This window comes from Podarcis melisellensis (genome assembly GCF_964234715.1).
Source record: "Podarcis melisellensis genome assembly, chromosome: 13".
Taxonomy (NCBI): domain Eukaryota; kingdom Metazoa; phylum Chordata; class Lepidosauria; order Squamata; family Lacertidae; genus Podarcis; species Podarcis melisellensis.
In genome coordinates, this window is record NC_138545.1 from 12,324,984 (window position 1) to 12,344,036 (window position 19,053).

General features: G+C 38.3%; 2 protein-coding genes across 2 annotated transcripts; both read right to left on the reverse strand.

Moving 5' to 3' along the window:
* Positions 1-636: 636 nt before the first annotated feature.
* Positions 637-6,082, reverse strand: LOC309356028 (vomeronasal type-2 receptor 26-like; the record flags this gene model as incomplete). Its single annotated transcript, XM_081887210.1, has 4 exons — positions 637-1,560; positions 3,570-3,797; positions 4,730-5,584; positions 5,939-6,082. The coding sequence occupies 4 exons, from the start codon at positions 6,080-6,082 to the stop codon at positions 637-639; spliced, it is 2,151 nt and encodes a 716-aa protein (XP_081743336.1).
* A 4,901-nt stretch (positions 6,083-10,983) lies between these two features.
* LOC309356029 (vomeronasal type-2 receptor 26-like) lies at positions 10,984-16,646 on the reverse strand (the record flags this gene model as incomplete). Its single annotated transcript, XM_081887211.1, has 5 exons — positions 10,984-11,885; positions 13,174-13,300; positions 14,003-14,230; positions 15,164-16,018; positions 16,383-16,646. 5 exons carry the CDS (start codon positions 16,644-16,646, stop codon positions 10,984-10,986), a joined length of 2,376 nt encoding a protein of 791 aa, XP_081743337.1.
* Positions 16,647-19,053: the final 2,407 nt, after the last annotated feature.

The window sequence follows — 19,053 nt, forward strand, 5'->3', positions numbered from 1 at the left end:
AGGACAAGATGGTTGGATAGTGTCTTTGAAGCTACAAACATGAGTCTGACCAAACTGCGGGAGGCAGTGGAAGACAGAAGTGCCTGGCGTGCTCTGGTCCATGGGGTCACGAAGAGTCGGACACGACTAAACAACTAAACAACAACAAAAGTTTGGTGACAATATCACTGAAGATATTCTGCTGCTGCATATCTTGGTAGAACATTCTTGTATTGAGGCTACCATTGCAGAATGAAAACACCCGATCCTCTGAAAAAACACACACTAGGACTATGGTATGAATAAGTACCCTTTATCATTAGAGTGCTACCAATCAATCAGTAACCCATTCATTTAGCAAAAAATGTATTTATTGATTGTTCACTAACATTTCTAAGCAGTTTGCATATAATATAAAATTTTCATTAAGCCAATTGACAGGAAATTTATCAAGTTATGAACAAAAACAGCATTTTTAGAATAAACATAAAACCCTAAAATTCCATGTCTGAGTAGGCTCAGGATACAAAACATGCCTGACTATTCAACATGTCCCAGATGGCGTTATCATCTAAACATAATTTAGTATTTTGCAGAGGTAAATGGAGAAAAAGGTTTGCAATGAGCAAAGTAAAGAATAAGAAAAAATAAGTTCCTTCAGTTTGGCCTCTTTATCAGCTGTTCTCTTTTGTTCAAGTCAGGCCTCATCAGAATAATGTAGCATTTGGGGGAAAAGATGCAGATCAGTAACCCAGCACCAGAAGTCAAAATAGAGAAGATCTCCACAGCCACCATGTATTTTCCTTTTGTGCTCAGGTAGGTTGGAATAAAGGTCAACCATACACTGCAGAAGACCAACATGCTGAAGGTGATGAACTTGGCTTCATTGAATGTGTCAGGCAACCTCCGAGCCAGGAAAGCCACAATGAAGCAGATCATGGCCTGGAAGCCCATGAAGCCCAGGACACAGTAGAACATGGTGACGGAACCTTCATTGCATACAAGCACAATCTCTTCAGTCATCGTGTGCATATCTAGATCTGGGAATGGGGGAGATGTTGCCAGCCACACACAACAAAGACTGGCCTGAATTAGAGAGCAGGAAAGAACAACAGTAATGGCCAATTTATTCCCCACCCATCTCCTGATACTGGACTCTGGCCTGGTAGCCATGAAAGCTAAGATCACTATGGTAGTTTTGGCCAATATGCAAGAAACCGCCACTGAGAAGATAAGACCAAAAGTAATTTGCCGAAGGAGGCAGGTCACCTTATTAGGCTTGCCAATGAAGAGCAGAGCGCAAAGGAAAGAGAGCAGGAGGGATATTAGGAGTGCAAAGGTGAGGTCCCTGTTGTTGGCTTTGACTATGGGAGTGTGCCAGTACTTAATGAAGACTCTGAGTACAAAGAACGTGATAACAGATAAAGAATGAGCAGAAACAGCAAAACATATTCCCAAAGGTTCTTCATAAGATAAGTAACTTATATATTTTGGAATGCAGGAATCACGTTGGTCATTTGGATACTGGTCTTCTGGACATTGAAAACACTCATCCATGTCTGGAAAGGAAAACATGGTTTTCTTTAAAATAAAAACGGCAATACATAGTGCACTAAAGTATTTAAGCCGTAATAGTATAAAACCTGAATCAAGGAAGCTCACATAAATCTAAAAGCCATGCTTTTTTCTTCAAAAAAATTAAGTGTTACATTGAGTGGAGTTTCCTCCAAACAGCCCCACTATCTACCTTGGAGGAAGCTGTTTCATTTGGTGGAAGAAGCATCTTCCTTATACTAAGAAAGTGTCTTTATATTGGGAAATCTTCTCAAAGGAACAGAGGAAGCTGCCTTGTACCAGATTGGAGTATTGATCTCTCTGGCTCATAATTCTCTCTGCAGACTGTCCATGGCTCTCCAGCATTTCAGACAGATGATGCTGGGATTGAATCTGGGACCTTCTGCATGTAGATCAGTTGCCATAACACTGAGTTATGGATGATCGCATTACCCAGAATTATGTCTGCCAAAAACCTCAAATTAGCAGTGATGCAGGAATGCCCTCAATCACCAGATTGGATATGATTAAATCCACCATATTTATCTAAAATCATGTGCTATATTAGATTTGATTAGTTTTATTTCACTTTAATACCACCTCTTATCCCTAAGTTTCAGATGCCATACAACTAAATAAAGTATTACATTTAAAAACGTTTTTAAAAGTTAACAACTTTTTTTAAAAAAAACACCCACATAAAGGCCTTACAAAAATTGTTAGAAAAAGATACAGTGACTTGACTTGTAATATCAGCAATGGTTATATCACATTCGAATTAGCCTAAATAAATAAATAAATAATCAATCAATGCCAATGGAGCCTGATATATACATCAGTATTTTGGATTAATTCCAATGAGCAGTCACCATCAAATTAGATGCAGTGGCACAAGAATTTCTGGTTGTGCAATGAAATGCAAGGATCTCTTCTCTCTGTGTGTTCTCTCCACATCTACCTCTTACCTGCTCTGGAGAGCAGAGGGGAAAACCCAGAATAGATTTAGGAGGTTCCAGGGCTGTTCTTGAACAGACCTACGGGTATAGGGCGGTATAGAAATAATAATAATAATAATAATAATAATAATAATAATAATAATAATAATAGAGAGACGAGGCAGGGTTAGGTTAAAAGTCATTGTCCTGGCACATCTAAATAGTTGGATACTGCCCATTACATTTGAACAAATGCTCTACATTGCATTTCTTACCACTCTGATTTGAAATCTTCCCTTCAGGACATGGGAGGCAACCATAGCAGCAAAATGGCTTCCCTTCCAACTTTATCTTACTATACCCTGGATGGCAATTGTCATTACACACAGAAAGGGGTTGTGCCTGTCAATAAATAAAAGCAGAAATGTTCTCACGTCCAGAAATTCTCTTTTGGGAGTTTTATATTTCGGTGGTTTCTTCACAGTTACAAATGGTTTGACCAAATATTTTATTACTGATTTGCTTTACTCAAGAAGTTCTGCATCCTGTTTCTCACTATTTCTCATCCCAGGACAGCTAACACCTCTTAATACGCACCAGTGCAGATAAAGACACAATGAATTGTTATTATTTATTTATCTTTTTTATTTATTAATTGCTGCACATGAGTCTTCATGGAGAAATTTGCTATACTATAAAAACAGATCAAGAACAACTGGATCTATAATAAAAGTAAGAGAGTTGTATAAATAAAATAACAAATTACCATTTCAAATAATTTTCAAATCCATTGCTCTCATAACACTAGAGCTCAGGAATATTCAATGGAGCTGAATGTTGAAACATTCTGGACACACAGAAGGAAGTCTGTCTATCTGCATTGCTAGCTAAACATGTGACACTCATTTGTACAGGACACAATGATTCCTTTAAAAGAGGATAAGACAAATTAATGGAGGATAAAGCTAGCAGTGACTACTAGCCATGATTCCTGTGCTTTGACTCCACTGTTAAAGCCACAGTTACACCCATGTATTCCCCCCCCCAAAAAAAGTGATCCTGGTTCTTTCCCCCCAGGTTGAGGAAATGTTTCTGACGTACCTGGTTAAACATGTTTGGCCAAACAATGTCATCTGCAGAAATTGTGAACCCTTTGTCCTTGGTAGACAATGAGTCTACTTTTCCAACTTTGACTCGGAGAAAGGACTGGTTTGGGAATGTGACCCAATTTACAATATCAAACCCAGCGACAGCTTGCCCACTTTGATCAAAAGTAACTTGTTCCCCAGCACTGTTGTTAAACGAGGAACTTCTCAGATAGCGGTGGATCTAAATGGAAGCAAAGGAACACCATCAAGAATGCACAATGATAGGCAAATATACCGATGGCAGATGACCTTTTGGAAACTATGGTTAATGGTCTTGCCTACAGAAATCAAATCTAAGGAACAAGCAAAGTCAATTGGGAGATTGGAAAATACAACTCTCTTTTACACATCACTGGCAAATAAGTTTAGAAGTCTGACAATGGTGATTGGTTTCATAGTCTTCACTGGAAACTGAATGCAGGGGAGCAGTATCAAATTGGCTCAGAAGGAAAATTATGGCGTAAAAAATAGCATTTAGATGTCAACACTCTAGCTTTAAAACATAGATAGACATTTAATGGCCTTCTGATGAAGAATGATTTATGATGGATTCCTCTGTAGTAATGTACTCAGGACATTAGCTGCCATGGCTGTAGAGTCAGAAGTATCCACCTCTTCCCATCCATTACTGTTCTTTAGAATTTTGATAAATAAAGGTATGGCTGTCAAATCATACGCCAGGGTGTAGACAGCATTACTGACATTGTGGCTTTGCCCAGTCATCCTCATTTCAAACAGTATGCCGATTCTCAAGCTTAACCTTCCCAGTGCTGACTTACCTATTTTTTTTACATAGATTGTTGCGTTAAGGAACAATGAAATGCTGTTTCAAACAGATAAAGCTTTTATGAGGTAGGGTTTCTATAATGATACTGACTTAGACTGAGTCAGACCACTGTACCATCTTCTCTGTGTACTATCAACATGAACTTGCAGCTTCTTCCCCGAATTTCATAAAGGAGATCCTACCATTCTAATTGAGGTTGTCAAAAATTGACCTTGAAATCTCTTATGTGCAAAGCAGGTGCTCTATCATTGACCTATGGCACTATCCTGGCTTGTTGTTAGATAGGTATGATGTCCTATTCTGCATTAAGGCCCTCAGAATATTACCTGCCACTGCTGCTGATTCAGAAGAATCCCTCTCCCATCATATGCCATTTCTTTGTGTCTGAATTTGGATGAATGCATGGCTTGCAAAGCATGCGCCACAGCATAGACAGCATTGTAGACACTGTAGCTATGCCCAGTCATGCTCATTTCAAAAACAGAGGTAGGAAGAGTCTCCAACTTCTCTTCTCCAGTACACATTTCTTTATCTGTGGTGTCATTCATGGGGAAAGAACATTCAAATGCATTTTCCCAAAAGACCCTGATAAAACCATCTTCCTTTTCCAAGGTAGGGTTTTTCATCTGAAGATATTCCAGGAATCCTATTACCTGCTTGGAAGGAACTGAAAAGGATAAAGCTCCATGGAAGGCCTCTATACCCATCATTTTTTGAAAGGGAATTGATGTGAACTCCATCTGGGCTGTCATTATCCACACTTTACCTTTACTGTTCATTTTTATGCCCTGATATTTAGCAAACTCTGGACTCACTCTAAGAATTACCGTGAGCTGAATATCACCATGTATGATCACAATGCTGGCACTGCTCGTCAGCATAATTCTGTGTACTCGAGAAAAGCCATCCATTATTTCACCGAACTCACTGGAAAAGGATTCTTTTGGCAGTTCTTCTATGAAATCAAAGCATATACATCTTTGTGAAAACATGGGGAGCACACTCTGTATAAATTTCTCTCCACTGTCAATACTTAAATAAACCACCCCAATCCATGTCCAGTTAAAATGCAGCAGCAACTGAAGAATTCCCCTGGTTTGATGGTCCTCATTTGGGAACATCCGGTTGAAGAAAACAGCTTCAGGGTTGCCAATGGTCATTGGAGCAGAGCCATATACAAACTAAGACACATAAAGGGGAGATAGGAGGGTTTGTGTCTGAAATACAATTTCAGTATCACAACTGCACCTGAACTCTAAATGAAGATCTAGAAAATGAATCATATCCAAGAGCATCTGAAGCCTGTTGGGAACTACCCACTCAAGAGGAATACTTATTCATCTGTTATAATATCCCCACCCAAATGAAAAAAAGAGAAGAATTATTTTCCTTGAGTACATTCGTTTTTGACCTATGAGCATATTTCAAGGTTATGTCTTTGTTCCCTTTAATCCTGGTGCTTTCTATCTGCAAACACAAAAATCCACATACAAGAGCATTGAGGAGTAAATTATTTGTAGATATGCACATCCTACCTGTGGCGTCTTGTAGATGTTAAGAATGTGCGCCATGAAATGACAGATGTGAGAATTTGGTCCTGTGATAACAGCTATTGCATTGTCCTGGGCATCACACTTGAAGTTAGGGATAAATCTTCCCTGTGTGGAGAGAAGGTCCATTGAAGCAAGGTAGGTCCAGCTTGCTCTGAAATAGCTATTATAGATGTGCGTGCCCAGGGTAACATTAGGCAACATTTGTGGATTTTCATTGATCTCCTTTACAGCATATACCAAGGCCAAGATATGCTGATAGTTTTGGAAAAAGAGTCTGCAATGAGATTGGCATGCTGTGTCAAAGGGAGTCTGTTTCTGAATATGAAACGTGTAACATTCAATTTCAATATATGCTTGCTAATATCATTGCTTGCACACACACAAAGAAACACACAGAAAGATAATATGTTTGCATTGCAGAGAATTGTGAAGAAGCATTAGTACTCATTCCTGTATTTCAACTTGTTGGAATTTTAGAAAGTGCTATGCATATATGGGACACGGGTGGCTTTGTGGTCTAAACCCCTGAGCCAAAGGCTTGCCGATCGGAAGGTCAGTGGTTAGAATCCCTGCAACAGGGTGAGCTCCCGTTGTTCGTTCCCAGTTCCTGTCAACCTAGCAGTTCGAAAGCACACCAGTACAAGTAGATAAATAGGTACTGCTGCAGCAGTGTTTCCGTGCACTGCTCTGGTTCCGCCAGATGCGGCTTAGTCATGCTGGCCACATGACCTGGAAAAACTGTCTGTGAACAAATGTTGCCTCCCTCTGCCAGTAAAGTGAGATGAGCACCCCAAACCCAGAGGCGTTCGCGATTCGACTCAACTGTCAGGGGTCCTTTACCTTTTTTATGCATATATACTTAAATATTTATATAGTTCCATATCTACATATATAGTTTACATATGCTGTATATCACACAATTGATTCTACTGAAATGAGGCTGCATTTTAATGTTATATTTTAATCTAGTTTTTAAGTTGTATTTTAATCAATTGGTTTATATCTGGTGATAGCCGCCCTGAGCCCGGTCTTGGCTGGGGAGGGCAGGATATAAATAAAAATTATTATTATTATTATTATTATTATTATTATTATTATTATTATTATTATTGTTATTATTATTCAATATAAGGAAAGCAGTACACTCAATAGGTCTCTGTTAATAGATTGGGTCAGATGCAAACAAGCCTGAAAATTCCAGTTTACTGGGATGGATATTGTGGGAGTGACTGCAAGCACAGTTTGTGGTCTAAAAGTCAACTGGTTCAAGCTGGACACATGGTAAAGGTAACCTAAAGAACCACCAGATATGGGGGAAAGGTGCATGATAAAGAACTAAATCATTCTCAATAATGCATTGAATTTATGGAGCGAGGGGAAGTAGCTTGGCAAATGAAATTAGCAGGATTAGAATCAATGACTAATAATATTTAGTGCAATAATGAGAGTATTAAAGTATACGCATAGAGATGGGGCACTCAGTCACTTCTGTAACATCCGGGCAAACTCCCTACTACTCCTAAAACCACATCAAGGTAATGGGACTGGTCTCTGACTTTGCTTCATACATTGTAAAATTTTAAGGTTCTTCCAGTGTGCCTTGGTGTGCAAGAAATTCATTACCTTTATGGGATTTAACTTTCTCTTTGTTGATTGTGTACAACTCTGGTTCAGATGACTTTCCAGCAGGATGATACATATACATATTTGGATGAATTGGCTCACAGCTCGGATGCCACAGCATGTTCCAACCATAAATTTTCAGCAACTAACAGTTTTAATTTTCTAGAACTAGCATTATATATATTTTACCTTAGATACTTCAATTTGGCACAAGGGTAGCTTATGGCATCCTGGTTTTCCTAAGTCTATGATAGGTATTTATAGGGTGTTGTGTAATGAAGGACAGCACTCCGACAAGCAGCAGGAAAACTGTTATTGCTAATCAAATGATGAGCTGCCAGAGTCCCTGTGCCTTCCACATACTGGGAAGAGCCTTTGGGTGAGGGAAGATGGCTAATAAAAATTTGCTATCAAATTACCTTAGTTGACCATTTCTACTGCTGCACTACCACCTCTATTCCTACTACTACTACTACTAATAATAATAATAATTCCAATGTTAAATTAAGTAATAAAATAAGCAATAAAACCTGATCAAAGTTTTGCCTATCTACACCTCACTAATGTATCATTCCAGTCAACCTCCATCAACTATAACACGTGGCATGGAAATCCTGAGTCCTACAATGAAATTGCATGGAAAAAGCTAACATAAAAAACTGAGATACAGCCTCATCCAAGAAGACTCTAAGAGCAGATCGGCTGTCTTTTCAACAATCACTTCCCACCCATATAAACCCAAAGACATCAGATCACCATGCCTGTGGATATTATGATAGGATTAAAAGCAGCTACTTCATACATGATCTCATCAATCAGTGTCTCAGATGGATGTTTTCCGATATCCATTTCTTCAAATGTCACGTAGAATTGAGAAATAATTCCAGCAATGATGAGATCTCCAGAATGATAATACTTGTGCGTAATAGAAAGAGGAGTACCAATGGTGCATGTGGCAATAGGAGTGTGACATACCAAATCAGGGAGGAATACAATTACGGAGAGCACAAATAGTACCACAATGAAGGAAAATCTACCTTCCAGCCACCAATTTGATTCTTCTAACATGATTACTGAAGTGGCAGGAACAATCACACCATAGGTTGATTTGGAAGACCTGATAATGAAAATAATCATGTGGGTGGAAGGCTATAAATCTGTCTCTAGACCGAGCTCCAAATGGAGCAAGGAATATTAACAACATCATTCAAACTTCATTGTTTTTCTGTGTTCACAGGAAATCTATAGGGACTTGAGAAGAAGTAGAATTAACCATGGCAATTTTGATAATTATGGGCCGCATGAGCCAATACAATTCAATTGTCATGGTAGGGTGACACAGGTGATACCAACAACATCCATCCAAGTTTTCATCCTGCTTCTTAAGTATTAATAATACTTTGATAAAATTTTTTACAATGTTGTTTGTACACCAAGTTTGGCCCAGAGAAGAATGAAATAAACCTTTTTGATGGCTGCTCACTCTTCAACACTGAAGTTCTCCATTGCAGGAAACTTAATCCTCGCCTGAATATCTCTTGTATTTCAACTCTATGTTTCTTTTCCATTTCTAGCAGCCAGGATAAAGAAAATGTGGAGAAAGACTGTGACTATCTGGCACCTTAGGGTGTTTATTTTTTGAGGAGGTGGGGAGTTCAAATTAGTGGGAATGCACCAGCAACAAAGGAAATAAATTGCAACAAAATGAAGCATGAAAAGAGGAATAGAAATTGATGGTTTCAAAATACGATTAATAAATTTGAAAGATGACATTCTTCTCAAAACAACCAATGTATAACTACAAATTTTCAAAGCAAAATTCAAACACAGAATGTATCCTGACATATCACAGTACAAAAATGTGTTTTAACCTTGATCTTTCTCTAATATCCACCTAAAAACTATATGGTGTTTACAGTGAAGAATATAGGAGCAAACCAAGAGTAACACCCCCAACTGGGTGTACTAATAATAATACAAACCAACTTTTGAATTGGACACATAAATGTATGAATGCATTTTCTAATCAAGTGGGATTTCAAAGAATACCAGCTGCTCCTTCAAATGGAACAAGCGTCTCAATTAATTCAGCTAGCAAATCATCAGACATTCTGCTCTGCAGCCACATTAAAGTCCAATGATGGACAGTAATGTTTGAGAGCAAAGAAAGACAAAAGGGTTGTTCCTTGACAGTAAAACTGTCCTGAAAGTGTGGTGAGATGAGGGACTGGTTAAGTCCGGGGAAAGTGAGTGGCATTCTATTCTACATACAGGACCCACTTTCTGAACAAATGAGTACCCACGTAATCATTTGTTAGATGAGCATTCACATAAAAAGCTTATTCTTTCCTATGAGAGCATTTCTAATATGTGATCTCCCTCCAACCCTACCATAGTTTCTTCTTAAAATGGCAGCAACCAACCACCAAAAGAGAGACAAAGAAACAACAGATTTGTCTGTTGTCTTCTGCTCCCTGATTTGCCTGATATCCAAATCTCCATTCCCCTCCCTCTCGTCATGGTTTCTGCCACCAACCAACAGAACACAAACAAGAATTGAAATGAATAAAATCCACCTGTGTGGATATCTGAAACTTTAGTGCGTATACCAAGGTTTAGGCATAGTTATTTATGTTCAGAAAACTGAATTTTTACATAAAGACCAGACCAATAATAGGACATTTGTGCACTTTATTTTGCTGCTTTGCTCCAAATGGAATATATTGCTTTTGAGTTACTTTTACATTGCAAATCTTTCTTTTTGACCAGATCTTCTCCCTGTTTGGCACCAGACAAAGGGTGGGAAAGTCTTCTCCTGGCAACCCACTTTTTAGATCCCATTGGTTCTTGCAAGTCACTTGATGTGAAGCAGTTATTTCATCTTCTTGGGGTGTGGCAAGCATGCATTCAATTAAAGTTTGGGGATGATATTCTCTGAAGAGAAATGTGCTGCTGCGTATTTTGATAAAAGATTATTACAGAATGAAAATAGCCCATCCTCTGGAAGAATAGAACCAGGACCATGATTGGAATAGGTCCCTTGAGTTCAGATGTTACCCGTCAATCATTCATTAATTTAACAAAATGTATATACTACTTAATCAACTAAAACCTCTATGCAGTTTGCATAAACACTCCCCACAAAAACCACATTAAGATCCAATTGACATGAAATTTATCACTTTATGAACGAAAACAGTATTTTTATAATACACATACATCCTTAACATTCCATGTCTGGGTAAGCTCCAGGAAACAAAACATTGTTTACCAGTCCCTAAACTCAAGAAAGTGAAGGTACCTGAATAATCAACATGCCCCAGATGGGCTTTTCATTTAAACATGATTTAGTGTTTAGAATATGTTTATGGAGACACAGGTTTGGAATGAGCAAAGTAAAGAATTCAGTTTGGCCTCTTTGTCAGCTGTTCTCTTTTGTTCAAGTCAGGCCTCATCAGAATTATGTAGCATTTGGGGGAAAAGATGCACATCAGTAACCCAGCACCAGAAGTCAAAATAGAAAAGATCTCCACAGCCACCATGTATTTCCCTTTTGTGCTCAGGTAGGTTGGGATAAAGGTCAACCATACACTGCAGAAGACCAACATGCTGAAGGTGATGAACTTGGCTTCATTGAATGTGTCAGGCAACCTCCGAGCCAGGAAAGCCACAATGAAGCAGATTATGGCCTGGAAGCCCATGAAGCCCAGGACACAGTAGAACATAGTGACGGAACCTTCGTTGCATACAAGCACGATCTCTTCAGTCTTCGTGTGCATGTCTAGATCTGGGAAAGGGGGAGATGTTGCCAGCCACACACAACAAAGACTGGCCTGAATTAGGGAGCAGGAAAGAACAAGGGTAATGGCCAATTTATTCCCCACCCATCTCCTGATATTGGACTCTGGCCTGGTAGCCATGAAAGCTAAGATCACTATGGTGGTTTTGGCCAATATGCAAGAAACCGCCACTGAGAAGATGAGACCAAAAGTAATTTGTCGAAGGAGGCAGGTCACCTTATTAGGCTTGCCAATGAAGAGCAGAGCGCAAAGGAAAGAGAGCAGGAGGGATATTAGGAGTGTAAAGGTGAGGTCCCTGTTGTTGGCTTTGACTATGGGAGTGTGCCAGTACTTAATGAAGACTCTGAGTACAAAGAACGTGATAACAGATAAAGAATGAGCAGAAACAGCAAAACATATTCCCAAAGGTTCTTCATAAGATAAGTAACTTATATATTTTGGAAAGCAGGAATCACGTTGGTCATTTGGATACTGGTCTTCTGGACATTGAAAACACTCATCCATGTCTGGAAAGGAAAACATGGTTTTCTTTAAAATAAAAACGGCAATACATAGTGCACTAAAGTATTTAAGCAGTAATAGTATAAATCCTGAATCAAGGAAGCTCACATAAATCTAAAAGCCGTGCTTTTTTCTTCAAAAAAATTAAGTGTTACATTGAGTGGAGTTTCCTCCAAACAGCTCCATTATCTACCTTGGAGGAAGCTGTTTCATTTGGTGGAAGAAGCATCTTCCTTATACTAAGAAAGTGTCTTTATATTGGGGAAATCTTCTCATAGGAACAGAGGAAGCTGCCTTATACCAGATTGCAGTATTGATCTCTCTGGCTCATAATTCTCTCTTCAGACTGTCCATGGCTCTCCAGCATTTCAGACAGATGATGCTGGGATTGAATCTGGGACCTTCTGTATGCAGATCAGTTGCCATAACACTGAGTTATGGATGATCTCATTACCCAGAATTATGTCTGCCAAAAACCTCAAATTAGCAGTGATCCAGGAATGCCCTCGGTCACCAGATTGGATATAATTAAATCCACCATATTTCTCTGAAATTATTACATTAAATTACATTATTGTTGTTATCTTTATGATTAAATCCACCATATTTATCTAAAATCATGTGCTATATTAGATTTGATTAGTTTTATTTCACTTTATTACCAACTCTTCCCCCTAAGTTTCAGATGCCATACAACTAAATAAAGTACTACATTTAAAAACGTTTTTAAAAGTTAACAACTTTTTTTAAAAAAAACACCCTCATAAAGGCCTTACAAAAATTGTTAGAAAAAGATACAGTGCCGTGACTTGTTATATCAGCAATGGTTATATCACCTTCGAATTAGCAAAAATAAATAAATAAATAATCAATCAATGCCAATGGAGCCTGATATATACATCAATATTTTGGATTAATTCCAATGAGCAGTCAGCATCAAATTAGATGCAGTGGAACAAGAATTTCTGGTTGTGCAATGAAATGCAAGGATCTCTTCTCTCTGTGTGTTCTCTCCACATCTACCTCTTACCTGCTCTGGAGAGCAGAGGGGAAAACCCAGAATAGATTTAGGAGGTTCCAGGGCTGTTCTTGAACAGACCTACGGGTATAGGGTGGTATAGTAGTAGTAGTAGTAGTAGTAGTAGTAATAATAATAATAATAATAATAATAATAATAATAATAATAATAGAGAGACAAGGGAGGGGAAGGTTAAAAGTCATTGTCCAAGCACATCTAAGTACTTGGGTACTGCTTATTATTTTTGAACAAATGCTCTACATTGCATTTCTTACCACACTGATTTGAAATCTTCCCTTCAGGACATGGGAGGCAACCATAGCAGCAAAATGGCTTCCCTTCCAACTTTATCTTACTATACCCTGGATGGCAATTGTCATTACACACAGAAAGGGGTTGTGCCTGTCAATAAATAAAAGCAGAAATGTTCTCACGTCCAGAAATTCTCTTTTGGGAGTTTTATATTTCGGTGGTTTCTTCACAGTTACAAATGGTTTGACCAAATATTTTATTACTGATTTGCTTTACTCAAGAAGTTCTGCATCCTGTTTCTCACTATTTCTCATCCCAGGACAGCTAACACCTCTTAATACGCACCAGTGCAGATAAAGAAACACTGAATTGTTACTATTTATTTATCTTTTTTATTTATTAATTGCTGCTCATGAGGCTTCATGGAGAAATTTGCTATACTATAAAAACAGATCAAGAACAACTGGATCTATAATAAAAGTAAGAGAGTTGTATAAATAAAATAACAAATTACCATTTCAAATAATTTTCAAATCCATTGCTCTCATAACACTAGAGCTCAGGAATATTCAATGGAGCTGAATGTTGAAACATTCCGGACACACAGAAGGAAGTCTGTCTATCTGCATTGCTAGCTAAACATGTGACACTCATTTGTACAGGACACAATGATTCCTTTAAAAGAGTATAAGACAAATTAATGGAGGATAAAGCTAGCAGTGACTACTAGCCATGATTCCTGTGCTTTGACTCCACTGTTAAAGCCACAGTTAGACCCATGTATTCCCCCCCCCACCCCAATAAGTGATCCTGGTTCTTTTCCCCCAGGTTGAGGAAATGTTTCTGACGTACCTGGTTAAACATGCTTGGCCAAACAATGTCATCTGCAGAAATTGTGAACCCTTTGTCCTTGGTAGACAATGAGTCTACTTTTCCAACTTTGACTCTGAGAAAGGACTGGTTTGGGAATGTGATCCAGTTTACAATATCAAACCCAGTGACAGCTTGCCCACTTTGATCAAAAGTGACTTGTTCCCCAGCACTGTTGTTAAACGAGGCACTTCTCAGATAGTGGTGGATCTAAATGGAAGCAAAGGAACACCATCAAGAATGCACAATGATAGGCAAATATACTGATGACAGATGACCTTTTGGAAACTATGGTTAGTGGTCTTGCCAATAGAAAACAAATCTAAGGAACAAGCAAAGTGAATTGGGATAATGGAAAATAGAACTCTCTTTTACACATCACTGGCAAATAAGTTTAGAAGTCTGACAATGGTGATTGGTTTCATAGTCTTCACTGGGAACTGAATGCAGAGGAGCAGTATCAAATTGGCTCAGAAGGAAAACTATGGCATAAAAAATAGCATTCAGATGTCAACACTCTAGCTTTAAGGTGTAGACAGACATTTAATGGCCTTCTGTTGAAGATGGATTTATGATGGATTCCTCTGTAGTAATGTACTCAGGACATTAGCTGCCATGGCTGTAGAGTCAGAAGTATCCACCTCTTCCCATCCATTACTGTTCTTTAGAATTTTGATAAATAAAGGTATGGCTGTCAAATCATACGCCAGGGTGTAGACAGCATTACTGACATTGTGGCTTTGCCCAGTCATCCTCATTTCAAACAGTAGGCCGATTCTCAAGCTTAACCTTCCCAGTGCTGACTTACCTATTTTTTTTTACATAGATTGTTGCGTTAAGGAACAATGAAATGCTGTTCCAAACAGATAAAGCTTTTATGAGGTAGGGTTTCTATAATGATACTGACTTAGACTGAGTCAGACCACTGTACCATCTTCTCTGTGTACTATCAACATGAACTTGCAGCTTCTTCCCCGAATTTCATAAAGGAGATCCTACCATTCTAATTGAGGTTGTCAAAAATTGACCTTGAAATCTCTTATGTGCAAAGCAGGTGCTCTATCATTGACCTATGGCACTATCCTGGCTTGTTGTTAGATAGGTATGATGTCCTATTCTGCATTAAGGCCCTCAGAATATTACCTGCCACTGCTGCTGATTCAGAAGAATCCCTCTCCCATCATATGCCATTTCTTTGTGTCTGAATTTGGATGAATGCATGGCTTGCAAAGCATGCGCCACAGCATAGACAGCATTGTAGACACTGTAGCTATGCCCAGTCATGCTCATTTCAAAAACAGAGGTAGGAAGAGTCTCCAACTTCTCTTCTCCAGTACACATTTCTTTATCTGTGGTGTCATTCATGGGGAAAGAACATTCAAATGCATTTTCCCAAAAGACCCTGATAAAACCATCTTCCTTTTCCAAGGTAGGGTTTTTCATCTGAAGATATTCCAGGAATCCTATTACCTGCTTGGAAGGAACTGCAAAGGATAAAGCTCCATGGAAGGCCTCTAAACCCAAAATTCTTTGAAAGGGAACTGATGTGAACTCCATCTGGGCTGTCATTATCCACACTTTACCTTTACTGTTCATTTTTATGTCCTGATATTCAGCAAGCATTGGACTCACTCTAAGAATTACTGTGAGCTGAATATCACCATGTATGATCACAATGCTGGCACTGCTCCTCAGAATTATTCGGTTTATTCGAGAAAAGCCATCCATTATTTCATCAGATTTACTGGAAAAGGATTCTTTCGGCAGTTCTTCTATGAAATTGAAGCATATACCTCTTTGTGGAAACATGGGAAGCACATTCTGCATAAATTTCTCTCCACTGTCATTACTTATATAAACCACCCCAATCCATGTCCAGTTAAAATGCAGCAGCAACTGAAGAATTCCCCAGGTTTGATGGTCCTTATTTGGAAACATTCGGTTGAAGAAAATAGCTTCAGGGTTGCCAATGGTCATTGGAGCAGAGCCATATACAAACTAAGACACATAAAGAGGAGATAGGAGGGTTTGTGTCTGTAATACCATTTCAGTATCACAACTGCACCTGAACCCTAAATGAAGATCTAGAAAATGAATCATATCCAAGAGCATCTGAAGCCTGTTGGGAACTACCCACTCAAGAGGAATACATATTCATCTATTATAATATCTCCACCCAAATGAAAAAAGAGAAGAATTATTTTCCTTGATTACATTCGTTTTTGACCTATGAGCATATTTCAAGGTTATGTCTTTGTTCCCTTCAATCCTGGTGCTTTCTATCTGCAAACACAAAAATTCATGTACAAGAGCACTGAGGAGTAAATTATTCGTAAATCCTAGTTTTATATGCATATCCTACCTGTGGCATCTTGTAGATGTTAAGAATGTGTGCCATGAAATGACAGATGTGAGAATTTGGTCCTGTGATAACAGCTATTGCATTGTCTTGGGCATCACACTTGAAGTTAGGGATAAATCTTCCTTGTGTGGAGAGAAGGTCCATTGAAGCAAGGTAGGTCCAGCTTGCTCTGAAATAGCTATTATAGATGTGCATGCCCATGGTAATATTAGGCAACATTTGTGGATTTTCATTGATCTCCTTTACAGCATATACCAAAGCCATGATATGCTGATAGTTTTGGAAGAAGGGTCTGCAATGAGATTGGCATGCTGTGTCAAAGGGAGTCTGCTTCTGAATATGAAACGTGTAATATTCAGTTTCAATATATGCTTGCTAATAACACTGCTTGCATGTTCAGACACAAAGAAACACAAACAAAGATAATATGTTTCCAGTGAGGACAATTGTGAAGATACCATTCGTGATCAATCCTGTATTGGAGATTCATCTTGCTGTAATTTTAGAAAGTGCTATTCATATATACATATATATTTATATAGTTGCCCACCTACTGTACATATAGGGTTTACATATGCTGTATATCACACAATTCATTAAATATAAGGAACGCAGTACACTCTTTAGGCCTCTGTGAAAAATATTGGGTAAAATGCAAACAAGCCTGAAAATTCCAGTTTACTGGGAACAGGTAATGTTTTAATAATTTTAATTCGCTAGCACCTGTACTTTTTTTTACTTTAAATATTTAATTTGGTACAAGGGTAGCTTATTGCATCCAGATTTTTCTAAAAGTTTGAGAAGGATTTATAGCATATTGTGCAGCAAAGGACAGCACTCCAGCAGAAAGCAAGAAAACTGTCATTGGTAATGGAATGATGAGCCGTCAGAGTTCCTGTGCTGGGAAGAGCCTTGGGGTAAGGGTAGATGGCTAGTAAGAATTTTTGCTTTTGCTATCAAATTGAATATTATATCAGCTGTTGCTGCTGCTGAACTACTGCTACTCCTATTACTACTACTACTAATACCGCTGGGCATAGGGCGGTGTATAAATTAATTTAACAACAACAACAACAGAATTCCATTGTTAAATTAAATACTTCAAACAGCAATAAAATCTGATCAAAGTTTTGCCTATCTACACCTCACTAATGTTTCATTCCAGTCAACCTCCATCAACTATAACATGTGGCATGGAAATCCTGAGCCCTACAATGAAATTGCATGGAAAGATCTAACATAAAAAACTGAGATACAGCCTCATCCAAGAAGACTCTAAGAGCAGATCGGCTGTCTTTTCAACAATCACTTCCCACCCATTTAACCCAAAGACATCAGATCACCATGCCTGTGGATATTACAATAGGATTAAAAACAGCTACTTCATACAAGAGAGCAGCAATCAGTGTCTCAGATGGATGTCCTGTGAAATCCATTTCATCAAATGTCTTGTAGATCTGAGAAATAATTCCAGCAATGATGAGATCTCCTGAATGATAATACTTGTGCGTAATAGAAAGAGGAGTACCAATGGTGCATGTGGCAATAGGAGTGTCACATACCAAATCGGGGAGGAATACAAATACGGAGAGCACAAATAGTACCACAATGAATGAAAATCTACCTTCCAGCCAACAATTTGACTCTTCTAACATGCTTACTGAAGTGGCAGGAACAATCACACCATAGGTTGACTTGGAAGACCTGATAATGAAAATAATCATGTGAGTGGAAGGCTATAAATCTGTCTCAAGACCCAGCTCCAAATTGAGCAAGGAATATTAACAACATTATTCAAACTTCATTGTTTTTCTGTGTTCACAGGAAATCTATAGGGAATTGACAAGAAGTAGAATTAACCATGGCAATTTTGATAATTATGGGCCGCATGAGCCAATACAATTCAATTGTCATGGTAGGGTGACACAGGTGATACCAACAACATCCATCCAAGTTTTCATCCTGCTTCTTAAGTATTAATAATACTTTGATAAACTTTTTTACAATGTTGTTTGTACACCAAGTTTGGCCCGGAGAAGAATGAAATAAACCTTTTTGATGGCTGCTCACTCTTCAACACTGAAGTTCTCCATTGCAGGAAACTTAATCCTCGCCTGAATATCTCTTGTATTTCAACTCTATGTTTCTTTTCCATTTCTAGCAGCCAGGATAAAGAAAATGTGGAGGAAGACTGTGACTATCTGGCACCTTAGGGTGTTTATTTTTTGAGGAGGTGGGGAGTTCAAATTAGTGGGAATGCACCAGCAACAAAGGAAATAAATTGCAACAAAATGAAGCATGAAAAGAGGAATAGAAATTGATGGTTTCAAAATACGATTAATAAATTTGAAAGATAACATTCTTCTCAAAACAACCAATGTATAGCTACAAATTTTCAAAGCAAAATTCAAACACAGAATGTATCCTGACATATCACAGTACAAAAATATGTTTTAACCTTGATCTTTCTCTAATATCCACCTAAAAACTATATGGTGTTTACAGTGAAGAATATAGGCGCAAACCAAGAGTAACACCCCCAACTGGGTGTACTAATAATAATACAAACCAACTTTTGAATTGCACACATAAATGTATGAATGCATTTTCTAATCAAGTGGGATTTCAAAGAATACCAGCTGCTCCTTCAAATGGAACAAGCGTCTCAATT